At 42.9% G+C, this 13,146-nt stretch overlaps 1 protein-coding gene across 4 annotated transcripts; it reads right to left on the bottom strand.

Moving 5' to 3' along the window:
* Window positions 1-2,117: 2,117 nt before the first annotated feature.
* Window positions 2,118-12,153, bottom strand: LOC115054540 (CLOCK-interacting pacemaker-like). 4 transcript variants are annotated; one of them, XM_029519802.1, is made up of 4 exons: window positions 11,910-12,153; window positions 9,956-10,151; window positions 9,377-9,522; window positions 2,118-8,541 (listed from the first exon to the last, which is right to left on the bottom strand). In XM_029519802.1, the coding sequence occupies exons 2-4, from the start codon at window positions 10,140-10,142 to the stop codon at window positions 7,270-7,272; spliced, it is 1,605 nt and encodes a 534-aa protein (XP_029375662.1). In that variant the 5' UTR covers window positions 10,143-10,151; window positions 11,910-12,153; the 3' UTR covers window positions 2,118-7,269. The 4 variants fall into 4 exon arrangements, with proteins under 4 accessions (XP_029375662.1, XP_029375660.1, XP_029375661.1 ...); XM_029519800.1 differs by having other exon boundaries at window positions 2,120-8,541; window positions 9,377-9,555; window positions 9,956-11,739; window positions 11,910-12,152; XM_029519801.1 differs by having other exon boundaries at window positions 2,120-8,541; window positions 9,377-9,555; window positions 9,956-11,643; window positions 11,910-12,152.
* Window positions 12,154-13,146: the final 993 nt, after the last annotated feature.

Here is a 13,146-nt window from a genome sequence, read left to right as displayed (position 1 = left end):
GCCGGGCTGTAAACCTCATCTTTTTCCAACTGGTAAAAACACATCTCTGGAGAGGTATAGTTGAACATACCTCCATCCGACAGTCTCCACTCTCTGCCTCGGGTGCCGGAGTCTGAATCAGACACAAATACGTCACCCGCTTCTTCGGAGCTCCTCGTAATTTGTGATAACTCGATACAGGAGTCTCGCAGATCACCACGTTCGGGGCGGCAGATTCTGATCTCAAGTTGTTTTCAGCCATTTTTTTTTTCTTACCCTCGCAAAAAACTATTCACAACACTTTTCTTTTTCCTTTCAGTGCAACACACGTCCTTCCCTCTTACCCCGTCAACCTCAATATGAATCGAGTGCTGTTCTGCTCGGCCCCGCCCTCGAATTATCTGATTGGTTGTAACCTCAGGGGTGTGGACACACTAGGGGGCTGGTTACGGACCGATCAGTGGGTGAAAACTGACCTCCTCTCCAGTCAACCCTGAGTACAGAAAGAGAAACACTCTGTATCCTCCTCTCCTTTCATTACAACCGAAGTTTGAACAACGGACGAAAATTGCAAAAGACCCTAGTAAGTAACCCCTTCACACGGAGAAAACACATGATGATTGTTTTGTACTCCCTCTTTGTAAAGAAACACTATGTCTGAATATTTTTTTAAATACATACTCACACTTTCACTCTAGCAAAACACGTCCTCCCTCTTTGACCGTCAACCTCGAAATGAATTTGCCACTATTTTACTCGGCCCCGCCCTCGAATGATCTGATTGGTTGTGACCTCATCGCCTGGGGCATGGAAAACAAAGGGGGAGTGGTTACGAGCGGGAAACGATCTCATTGGTGGAGACCGGAGGGGTCAAAAGGTCAACTAAGATCAAAAGACCTGTCAAATTTGACGAGAAGGTGTACATATTACTCTCTTGTGGTGGACAGAAAAAACCCAGATAGAGAGACTGAAATGTAGTGTACATCATTGAGACAACTACCAGTGGTGGCCCCACCAACTAATGTGTGTGGCAATTAATATATGTTCAATTTTGTGACAGGAAAAATCACTTTCACTGTCACTTTCTAGTCCTAGTGAAGAGACACTCAAAGTGACAACAAATTTTATAAAAGTAGTGTAGTGGCAACAAAAACTACAATTAACAGTTAGGCATTAAGCAAGCCCTGGTAACAGCACATCATCCTGCTTCTACTGGTATTTGATTATCGACAATACATTCTCTGGGTAAGTCAAATCAAATTAAATCAGATTTATTTGTATAGCACCAAATTGTAACAAAGTTACATCAAGGCACTTTACATATAGAGCAGGTCTAGACCAAACTCTTTATAAAATGATTTAAAGAGACTAAACAGATCCCCCGATGAGCAAGCACTTGGTGACAGTGGAAAGGAAAGACTTCCTTTAAGAGGCAGAAACCTTGGGCAGAACCAGGCTAAGGTGGGGTGGCCATCTGCCTCGACCAGTTGGGTTGAGAGTGGGAGAGAGAGACAGAGAGAGGGAGAGAAAGCAAGAGCGAGAGGCATGGGGGGGGTGTAGTGTTGGGTGAGAATGAGAGCAGGAGAGGGGGATATTCAAAACAGCTGTAGGCAGGAACATGATACTGCATGAAGTTAATGGAGATGAGGTGAAGTACAGAATTCATGAAGATGTGGGAGCTGCAGGCGTTGCAGGAACATGGGATGGCGATGAGACACCACCTGCAGGATGAGGACAGGGAGAGAGAGGAGAGGAACTGGGAGAGACAGAGACTTAAGGAAAACATGGATATAAATGCAGTACACATGCTTAGAACTGGGAGAAACAGTGATTTTTAAGAAACGTGGTTATTGTCAGCGCATGCAAGGGGGAGGGAGAGAGAAAGCTGCTCAGTCCTTCCCCCAACAACCTAAGCCTATAGCAGCATAGCTAAAGAGTATGTGGACTTTAACTTTTTAACTATAAGCTCTGTCATACAAAAAAGTTTTAAGCATTTTCTTGAAAATTGCTAAAGATTCTGCCCCCCGGACCAATACTGGAAGTTGGTTCCATGGAAGAGGAGCCTGGTAACTGAAAGATCTGCCTCCTGATTTACTCTTGAAGACTCTAGGAACCACAAGTAAACCTCCATCCAAGGGCTCCATGAGGTCTCTGAGATATGATGGAGCTTGGCCATTAAGAGCTTTATATGTTAACAGAAGGATTTTAAATTCTACTCTGTATTTTACCGGCAGCCAATGAAGAGCAACTAATAAGGGTAAGGAACATAGTTAAGCTTTATCTCCTTCTGAGTTTAAAACCTCAATACGCTAAAACACACGTTCATCCTTGTTAAGAGAGACAATCAATTTCTTGGACTTGGACAAAGACCAGATGAAAACATACTTAGATCTCTATCCACCCACTCATTATGTACACTGCTACTCCATTCAGGGCCAGAGACCTGAGACACACACAATCTGAGCGAGACCATATAATCCTTACCCACAAACACCCCAGGATTTGAAACCAGTAATTTTTTTATCTTTCCTCTTGGTGGTGTTGTGCTACTGGAATTAGTTTAAATATGTTTGTGAAAAGGTTGACTATGTTGTACCTCTCTTTCCCTTACTAGTAGTTTGTTTTGATAAAAAACAACTTCTGGATAGCATTGCCATCTGTTGGAGAAATCTAAGAACTAGTTAACTACTAATATGTGCAACTTACTTACTTCGTACTTAGTTCCTCCTGTTCCTATTGGGACATTGGGCGACAAGTTCCCTCCATTTGCTCTGATCCCTGGTGATCCTTCTTGCTCCATGCCAGCTGACACCCATTTCACTTAGATCTTCCTTGGCTGTCTGTCTCAATGCCTTCTTTGGCCTCCCTATCTTCCTCTTTCCACCCTCTGGCATCCAGTCCATTGCCACACTTGCCAGTCGCTCTCTTGGTAGCCAGAGTATGTGCCCAATCATTCTTTTCCTCCTGATGATGACAATGTCAGACAGAGATGGCACTCCTGCCCTTCTTGTCACCTCCTCATTGGTAATGTGGTCTCTCCAGGAGATCCTCAAGATGAATCTGAGGCAACGTCAGTGAAAGACATCCAGCTTGTTGGTGATGCTGGCTGTCTTCCTCTATGTCTCACAGGCGTCAGTCACTGTTGGGATGACCACTGACATATAAAGGCGCAGCTTGGTGGCCGTACTGACGGCTTTAGACGGCCAGATGTTCCAGATATTCAGCTGTTGGAACACTCCTGCAGCTTTGCTGATCCTGATTTGTAAATCTTTCTCCACATCTCCTGTACTTAAGATGTCGCTCCCGAGATAAGTGAAGTTCTCAACGTACCCTATATCACGTGTGTCTAAAATGAGTGGTGGAAGATGTTGGTCTTGTCCAACGGTCATAGCCTTGGTCTTTTCTTAGCTTATCCGTAGGCCAACTTTTTCCCCTTGCTCATGGAGATTGTTGATCATCGTTTGGAGTGCAAGGTGTTCATGACTAATCAGAGCCCTGTCTTACACCGGTCACAATTTCACAGTCATCGGTAGTGCCGTTGGTGGTTTTGACTTGACAAGTGGAGTTGTGGTACAGGGCCCTGGAGATATTGCCAGATTTGCATGGTATTCCATATAGCTGGACAATCAGCCACAGTGATTCCCGATGGATGCTGTCAAAGGGCAGCTGTCTGTGAAGAATGAACATCTGTTCGGAGCAGGACCTTCCCTTCCGGAAGCCAGCTTGCTTTTCCCTCAAGTTGATATGAACCTCATCCTTTAGGTTTTGGAGGAGCACACTGCAGAATACCTTGCCGGTGTAGACAGCAGTGTGATGCCTGTCAGTTGTTACAGTCCGCGAGGTTTCCCTTCTTAGACAGAGTCACAATGACCCCTCGTCTCCAATCGGTCGTAACTTCTTCAGTATGCCAAATCCTGTAGAACAAGTGGGTAAGGCTCTCCACAATGATCTCCTGGCTGTGCTTCAACAGCTTGGCAGATACCTCATTAAGTCCCTCATTAAGCTTTTGATTGCCCTGGCAAGCTGTACTAACGTTCAGAGTTGGAGCTGGTGTTTCCCGGTCAAAACTGAGAGAGTGTGGGAGGTGGTGACTGATTAAGAACACCTCCTGTTCTTTGCCACTCAGAAGTGCCCTGGCATCCCTGCTTTTGATGGACACACCGGAGCTGCTCCTTGAGCTGGTTAGCTCCCGCACAATCCTGTACAGGGTTTTCATGTTGTTCTTCTCTGCTGCCTCTCTTGCTTTCTCCTCCAGCCACCTTCTTTTGTAATTTCTGCTGCTCTTCTTCACTTCCCTGTCTAGGTGCCTGTACTCTTCATTTTCCACCTTCCAACTCCAGTGCCTCCACTCCTGTTCTCTTTTTTAGCTTGGCCATCTCCCTTTCATCTATCAATTCCCATGTCTTGTCTGTTCTTTGTTTCCATCTTTCTTTGTTGCTACCTCTTCTTCTGCCTAAAACTGACTCTGCAGCCTCAGAGACGGCATGGGAGAACGCCTTCCGCTGCTCCTTGATGGTTGATGGATGTTGTAACACCTCGAACTCAGATCCTCACAGTAGCTTCTTGATATGTTGGTGTTTTTCAACTTGTCCACCGCGTATGGCCACACCTTTTGCACCTTCTTCAGCTTCAGCCTGATTTTACCCACCACAAGGACGTGATTTGATCCTACATCTGCACCTCTGCAGGAACGGACAACTAGCAATAACAAGCACCACCTTGTATTGATGCAGATGTAGTTCAGTTCGTTTTGGGTTTCGCCATCTGGTGAAACCCAGGTCATCTTATGGATTCGCTTGTGCCTGAAGAAGGTGTTGCCGATCCTGAGACCATTGGTGGTGTTTAGCAATATTAGCCCCTCCCCGTTGTCATTAGTGGAGCTTGCAGACCCGTGTGGTCCCACTGTGGTGTTCAGGCCCCTTTTGTTGCTATCCAGTTTTGCACTGAAGTCTCCAATCCACATCTTGATGTCATAGCTGGTGGTCTCTTCGAGGACAGTTTGGAGCTAAAAGGACTAAAAGGTGTCCTTGTCTTCCCTTGGGGCAACTTCGGTTGGGGCATAGACTTGCACGATGGTTACTTTGGCATGTCTGGTGTGGAGTGATGATGATGTGATCGTTCATCAGCTTCCATCCAACTAATGCTTCTGTCACACAGCTGGAGAGGATGATGCCAACTCCACGGACATGGTGGTCTTGTTTCCCAGAGTAAAGAACAGTTGCTCCATCAAACATGAGGCGCCCCACCCAGTCCACCTCATTTCACTACCACCTAAGATGTCCAGGTGATAGTCTTTCAGCACCTGGTCCATGCAACCACACTGGAACAGTGTGTGCACGTTCCAGGTGCCTACTCTGGTGTTGGCCTTGGTGTTGAGGATCAGGGTCATCAGGGGTTGGGCTTCCTGCTGGATTTCACCTGGTCCCGTCATTGATACATAAAAAGATGTGCCGTCTCTTCGCCGTTTTTTACCGGAATGGCTTCCTCTTGTCATTTGTGTATGTGTATGTGCAACATCATGACAATATGTTCTTGATTAAGTAAGCATTCAATTTCATTCATTCCTTTTCTACCACTTATCCCTTTCCAGGTCGTGGGGTCATTAGGTAAGCAATGACACCTAATAAAAAATAAAAAAATAAAACTGAAAACAGACGTAAAACATAGTATTCCTTCACTTATATATTTTATTTTAACTTTAAGTCCCTGGCATGAAAATCTTTGTGAACATTATTTCTAATGTTATGATATCTATCCTTTCTCAATCAGTTACTCTGTATTCTTTTGTTCAATAAGTGTCAACACACAGGCTGTCATAGGTCATAAGTGCAGCTGACCTGTTCTTCTTCTATTCTTACATCAGTGGCCCTTTTAATGGCAAGTTTAGGGAGAGCATTAGGTGCCAAGGGAGGATAGTATAAATCATTCTTAAAAATTTTTGTAAAAAAAGGTTTAGTTAGGCTCAGGTTTATGGCTAGGTATCCAACATAATCTGTAGTATGAGGTAGGGAATAGCCTTGTTTGGATGAAATGACTGACTGTAGTTTAGTAACTTCAGATTTGTGACTCTCCTTAATTGATGTTGTTGCTTTAACATTTAAGGGTTAACCACAATAGGATGAATGACAACATCTCAGAAGATATGCTCTTTAATGAGAGAAGATTTATTGTTTCAGGTTGTGTCTAAAAACATGAGAGTCCTTTTGCCATATACCTGATTAGGATGTATCAGACGGTGAAATCATTGTCCCATATCTACATCCAATAGCCATATATTTAACTACATTTATAAGTAAATATGTATGAGAAAACCAAATCACAGACCTGTATGCACGCAGGCGCACGCACACACACACACAACATTCCAAAATGACTGATTAGAAAGAATGCTAGTAATTTAATAATGCCAAGAAAAATCAAGCGATGATAATGATCTACAGAGACCTAGCAGTCATTCCCATGTCTCCAGTGCTCGAGGGGTTTAAACCTGCCTATGCACTTAGTATCTGAACAGGATGGAACACACAAAACAAAACAAACCTTACTTGACTAGATTTTTGTGAAAAAAATCATTAGTTCCAAATTGGTACTGTATCATCTCAACCAAACTGTTATGATTGCTTACACAGTTTAACATCAGAGTTTACTCAAGAATTTTTACAAATCATATGTTCATCACTGAATTTGATCCTTTGTGATTTTAAAAAAAGCTTTTTTCAAATTACACCAAAAAATAACATATTTTCTCGAAAATAATGAACATTTATTCAGATTATTCAAATAACAAGTCGGAAAAGAAAAGCAACAAATATGTTGTAAGTCAATTTTTGCAAATGATGCAGATTATGAATTGTTTCAGTAATCTGTTCACTTAAAACAAGCGCTGAGATTTCTGGGTTCTGCAGGACGAACATGTCAGCAGAGGGTTATCAGGTCATAAATGCTGGAAATTCCCCAACAGGTTTGATTAATGATCACAACAGTACTGTATATGATTTATGTTTTCTAGTTCCCTGTTGACATGTTAAAGTCACTGCTTCTTGTTACATGTCAGACTGACTTTGTATGTCACCACCTGACGGACAGAAAAAAAAATTCTCTGCCATAAGCAAAATGATTGTTCATTCTAAACTTTAAAATGTGTAATCATGGTTTCTCAAGAAGTTCAACAAATGCTTCCAGACATGACATAAATTTATCAAAAGCCATGCTCTCCTGTATTGCTAGCTACACAATTCCATGCCATGTCCTCGTTTCCAAGAAGCTAAAGGAGAAAATTACTGTGTTGAACTAGTTAAGATCACTTACTTCCTTGATTTCTTGTCTGCTTCCCCGTTCAAGAGCAGACCTGAGATAAGATACAGAGGTGGACATGATATCCAGAGAATATTTATCATGATGTGTGTCTTCTGGATATGGTGAGGGGGCAAACAGCGGTGAGGGAGGTGATGTTCCATGATCTATTTTATGTAAAGACACCACCTGCAGTGGGTTGATGAGTGTCATAGTCATTCTTTTATTGTTATCTTTCTCCTTGTCTTTCTCAGTTCTAGTTTGACTCTGTTGATGGCTGTTGCTGAGCACTTTAAGTTGGTCTATGTCTAAGTTGGGGTAAGAAGCTGACTCACTCATGACTTGGAGTAGTTTGTCTAGACTGTCTGAGCCATTGTTGAACCCTCTCTGGTTGGCCTCTGCCACCTGACACAGGAGATGGGTGTGCTGACGGAGTTGGGCAATTTCTCTCTCTGTGGCCGCGTTTTGTTCCAGCAGCTCCTTGGTGCGGAGTGTGATGGCCAAGAGGCCTGACTGGTTCAGGATCTCAGCTGTGTTGAGGAAACGGCGCTGGCGTATGGAATAGCTGTCCGGAGCCAGGCGATACGGGCTGTGAGCTGTTGAGGAGGAGGGAGATGGAGAGGAGGATGATGGTGAGTTAGATGAAGAAGGAGGTGAGGGTGTTTGGGAGCTGGACACAGAGGATGAACCCATTCTGTTGGAACTTGAGCTTTGTTGGCAGTGGTGGGACTTGTGTTGCTTGGGAGAGGATGCGTTGCTTGGCAGTGGAGAGTGAGATGATATGGGAAAGGAGCTATACCGTCCTCTGCCTTTGTATTGGGAAGAGGAATGGACTCTACCCTCCTTCTGATGCTGCTGTGGCTTCAGGAGATGGCTAGTGGTAGATAGAGCTTCATTCTTCTCTTCCGCAATGCATGCTCTCTTACTGTGACTCTGGCCTTCACTGCCAGTCTCCTTAACCCCTTCCACCCATAGTGTAGCCTTTCCCTCATGGCTCTCTTTCCTTGGATGCGGGGCAATACGAGGGTAGGAATTCAGAATTGGGAGGTATGAGTTCTTGATACTGTGGTTCTGGTTCCTGCGGTTGCCTTCTGTCTTAACACGATCTGGTGCAGCTTGATCAGATGATGGAGTTGGAGTAGTAGTGGAGGAAACAGGCATTGCTGGCTGCTGGATCAGGACGAGCTGGGTGGGTGCTTTGGCACTGGAAAGGGCGTGCCAAGCCCTACCCCATGCCAGGGGCCCATGCAGAAGCTGTTCTTGTCTAGACTGTACCACAAGGAGGTTGTGAGCAGGGTTATATGTGAGCAGCAATTAGAGCATAGAGTGATAGAGAGGGCAAAAGATGTGAAGAACTTTAGTCACAAGGCAATGAAGCAGCAGGACACACAAATAATTGACAGCACAACCTGACTACCATTTCCTGCACAATGCTGCAACGTTATTTTTTTTTTTTTTTTAAAGATCACTGAGGTTTAAGGCCAGACCAAGTAAAGGTAAAAACATCATTTGTTTTAACTTCAGCTATACTTCTTATAAATTACTATGACATGTCCAAGCTATGAACATTAATCAACAATTTTGTATTAAAAATGGGCCACGTTACTTTTTTATTTTGTGTTTTGAGGAGCAACAGACTGCCCTTTTTAGTGTAAAGGCAATTTTTTTTTCAAGAAGACATCAAACAAACACCACACAGTGTCTTCAATGTGAAAATCTGCTGTCATCATATAACATCGAACTTAAATTATCTTTTGGCTTTGGACTAGTTAGTCAAATAAATCAAGACATTTGAAAATGTCACTTTAGAGTTACTTCACTTTTTTGTGATGAAAGAATAAAATAAAACAAAGGTTAAATTGCAAAATATTTGTCAGATGAATCTGCAATGAAACAAGCTCTAGCTTAAGCCTTAAGATACTATACAGTCAATAGGTGTTTGTCCACAGCCAGCAGCTGCTTGTTGGCTGTTTTTTAGTCATTAAATCAATGTTATTCATTTTTGTGTGGATATTTTGACAACTAACCCTGTACTTCGGTCTCAGGTTATGACATGACAAAGCAGATTGTCTGACAAAGTATGTCTGTAACTGAATTTTCTCACCGGTTTAACGACCAGGTTTTTGATTATGTAAATCGGGACAAGCTCCTCATAAGGAGGCGTGTTATGGCCTGCAGCATTCACACTGTTGTTATTTAAGTTTTTGCTGCTTTCCCTGTGAGGTTTGCTCACACCGCTGCGCTGGTCCTCTACGTCAGTGTGCACAGCATCTGAGCCAGCCTCTGAAGTGGGGGATCCAGTGTTAGAGTGGATAGAGAAGGGACACAAGGGAAAGACAAACTCAGTTGAAAGTATTCAGACCTGTGAAGACAAAATCTTTTGCCAGTGAAGGCTAAAAAATATCTGCAGCATTGAAGATACCAAATATCACAGTCCCCCCTATAATTCTTAAATCGAAGCTTTTTGAAACAACCAGGGCACCTGCAGAGATGGCTGCTGGGCCGAATTAAGCACTCAAAGAAGAAAGGGCTTGGTCACAGAGATTATCAAGTTCTCAGTCAGACAAACCAGCAGATTGTTGGTCAACTTGATTCAAAAGCCCTTTCTCCCCAAACACCTACTAACAATTTTTCTGCAAAAAATGTAAACAAATCTGTAAAGCTTTGTAAAGGGTTTGCTCACCTGAGTATCCAGAGTCCTTCTCTGAGTCACAGTGCAACGTGCAGTTGTTCATGTCACCTGCTCCAGATGGCTGTATGTGGGCCCTATTCTGGTATGCCCGCAGAGTGGCACTGTTACTCTTATCCTTGGCATTCTTGGAAGTGCTATGGGCAGCCCGCTCCTCAAAATGCCCCTGTTCCTTTGGCATTCAAAAACTCTGAATAGTAAAACAAACAATGCATGTTTTTACCTTTGAGATGAAACAGTGGGCAGCATGGTGGCATAGTGGTTAGCACTGATGCCTCACAGCCAGAAATGTGTGGGTTTGGTTCCCAGGCCAGGGGCCTCTCTGTGTGGAGTTTGCTTGTTCTTCCTGGTTCAATTGTGTCTATGTGCTTTCCCTGCAATAGACTGGCTACCCCGTCTCTGGAGCATTGGCTGGGATTGGCTCTAGCCCCCCACCCCAAGTGCAACCCGAAAACAGATGAGTGGTAGAACATGAATGAGTGGGTGAGATGAAACAGCAGTGGATATTACAAATATTAGATTATTGGACAAGTTTGAAAACTAAATTAAATTAAGACTGAGGATTTAGGCATGTAATGCAACATTAAACACAACAGGTCGATTAAACTGGAAACACATAACTACATAATTGACTCTTCAATTCAATTATCCCTCAAACCCCAGTCCTGCTTTATATTAATTCTCCGAGTCTCTGAACTGTCTTGGAGGAGGAGGAACCAAATGTTTTGCCTCATCTGGTGTTTTGGTGATTGAAGTAAAAAGCTGCTCCAGTTTTCAGCAGGGTTGAATCTATCCACCCATCTATATATTATATTACTATATTGTGTAAATCCCACTTTTCCACTAAAACAGCCCAAATTAAGATCTGGGGAATTAGAAGCCAAGTTAATGCCCTGAACAGTTTCTCTTCTGTTGGCTCAGACCACACAAGGCAGTCTTCACTCCCAAGGACCATCAGCACACCATGACCCTGTCTCCTGTTCACCAGTTAGGTTGACGAATTCCCATGATTGACATCCTGTTGCAATTACACATGATAATCTGATGGTGTCAAATATTAGTCGACCCAGATAATGAAAGCATCACAAGGCCTGAGTGTCAGTGTTGTATAGTCATTGCCTATAGTAACAGTGTGGTGGCAAAATAGTCAAACACATTTGTCAAAAAAAGATGAAACACAACAGAAACAAAGTTAAAAACTATTCACTTGTTGGTCATGAGAAGGAGTTTTGACATCAGTGTGACCTCTAGAATAAAGACAGATAAATGCAGTTGAGTTCCAAAATACCTTTCAAAGAAAAATGACAAGTGAGGATTTGTGTATTTTTGAAAAACTGGTGATTTGTGATCAAATGTCCATTGTTAGTGAAATATGTGAACAACTATGAAAATGCAAAATTAAATGACAGATCTGTGCTTTTCCTTCTATTTTACACATTGGTCTGTTACATCTTAATGATCCAAAATCAGTTCATGTGTGGCCCAACAAATAGTGACATGACACTAACAAATTAAAGTAAAAAAAAAAAAAAAATACTATTAACTCAGAAATTGAGGAAAATTAATGAGCACAAATTATTTCAGTAATAGTGATGCAGGTTAAAAGTTTAAAAATACAGGTTAAAAATACTCAAACTCTCCTTAGCACTTGCAGTATAGGTCTCTGAAGTGAGCTGCAGAGGCTGTCATGTAATGTAAGCAGGAGGAAGTTGATTAATCATTCGCTGGCAGACTTCACAGTCCCACCCCCAACACTGTTATGTAATACACTGCTGCCACTGCCGAGTGAAAAAGCACAAGCCTGCTATAAATCCATAGATCCAAGAGTTCAACAAAATATCTGACCGGTCATGGTGTTAAACTTCATGCAGAACAGACTCATGATGGACATTAGCTAGTTAGACAAAATGCAAATACTTCAATAAGTCGGGATGAACAGTTTACACACCTGTCAGTGTTTTATCCAGGCTATGAGAAAAAAACGGTTCACGGTCGCCAGCAGGGGAAAACAGCATCTCTTCACCGCGGGAGGTAACACCTTCCCCAGCATGAGTTTAGACTGTGCTACAACGACACAGTGTGAAGCTGTCGTGACACCGCGACACCCCGGTCCTAGAGACGTAGCCACTCTGATCATGCATTCAAAGTATCCATGATGTTAATTTGTGTAACCACGCCCCGTCTCTAAATAATAACGAGTGTGTCTGTGCGCTGGATAACTCTTCGGTGACGTAACGGAGGTGGGTTGGCTATTCTCGTGCTGCGCCTTGTGTCTAAATGGCGCTGTCTCACAGTCCACGTGAGAAGTGTAGTATGATCGCTTTTATTTGCTGTTGTAAGTTTTGCATTTTTTACACGTATAGAAGATACGATACCAACCACAAATTAGCTGTTGTGCTGTCTCACTAACAAACATTGGTTATAGCAGACATTACATTCCTGTATTTCTTGTATACTTGTTCAGTAGACCTATGTTTCAGTTTTGAATTCTACATGACGACATAAAAGGCGTGAACTACCTACCCAGTGTCTGTGAACGAGTACACGGAAGTACGGAACTCAGAATTAAAGGAAGCACCAGAAGGTGGCACTGGTTCAGCCAAGCTACTCATTTCAAACGCCGCACATTCTGAATAAGCTGTGATGACACGAGTTGGTCCTTGGGTCCAAAGCCGGCCATTCTCATGATTATCTGGAGTCCACTTGGATTGGCCTGCCAACACTAAACGACCAGTTGGTTTAAAATGACAATTTATTCAATATAGCATAACAACAAAGTGCAGCCTTTATACTTTGCATCATCAGAGCTCTTGAACCCGAGCTGTAGACAACCCGCTGCATTCAGGGACAGAAGGAAAAAATAAACTTTTACTGTACACCGCTTCCACCAAAGAGAACCACACCACACCAGTTTTTATTCCAATTGCTGCTTTCATGTGTCAGATAAAATGTGAAAGGAGAAAATATTTGTTATCCACAGCCCCGGAAGATGTACTGATATACCCCAAATTCGCGGGTTTATTTCACTGACTACTGCTTTCTGGTACTGATATATTGCCCTTACTCACAAAGCCTAGTTTTATTCTTCTATGGATTTGTTATTGTATTGTGCATGTTCCTGTATTTATTTGTTTTCAAATGCGCGTCTTCATGGTGCCTCTCACAGACCACAACGCCGTCTGGAG

The sequence above is a fragment of the Echeneis naucrates genome, chromosome 14, assembly GCF_900963305.1.
Source record: "Echeneis naucrates chromosome 14, fEcheNa1.1, whole genome shotgun sequence".
Taxonomy (NCBI): domain Eukaryota; kingdom Metazoa; phylum Chordata; class Actinopteri; order Carangiformes; family Echeneidae; genus Echeneis; species Echeneis naucrates.
Note: the sequence above shows the minus strand (reverse complement) of the source record. Positions and strands in the feature narration are given on the sequence as shown.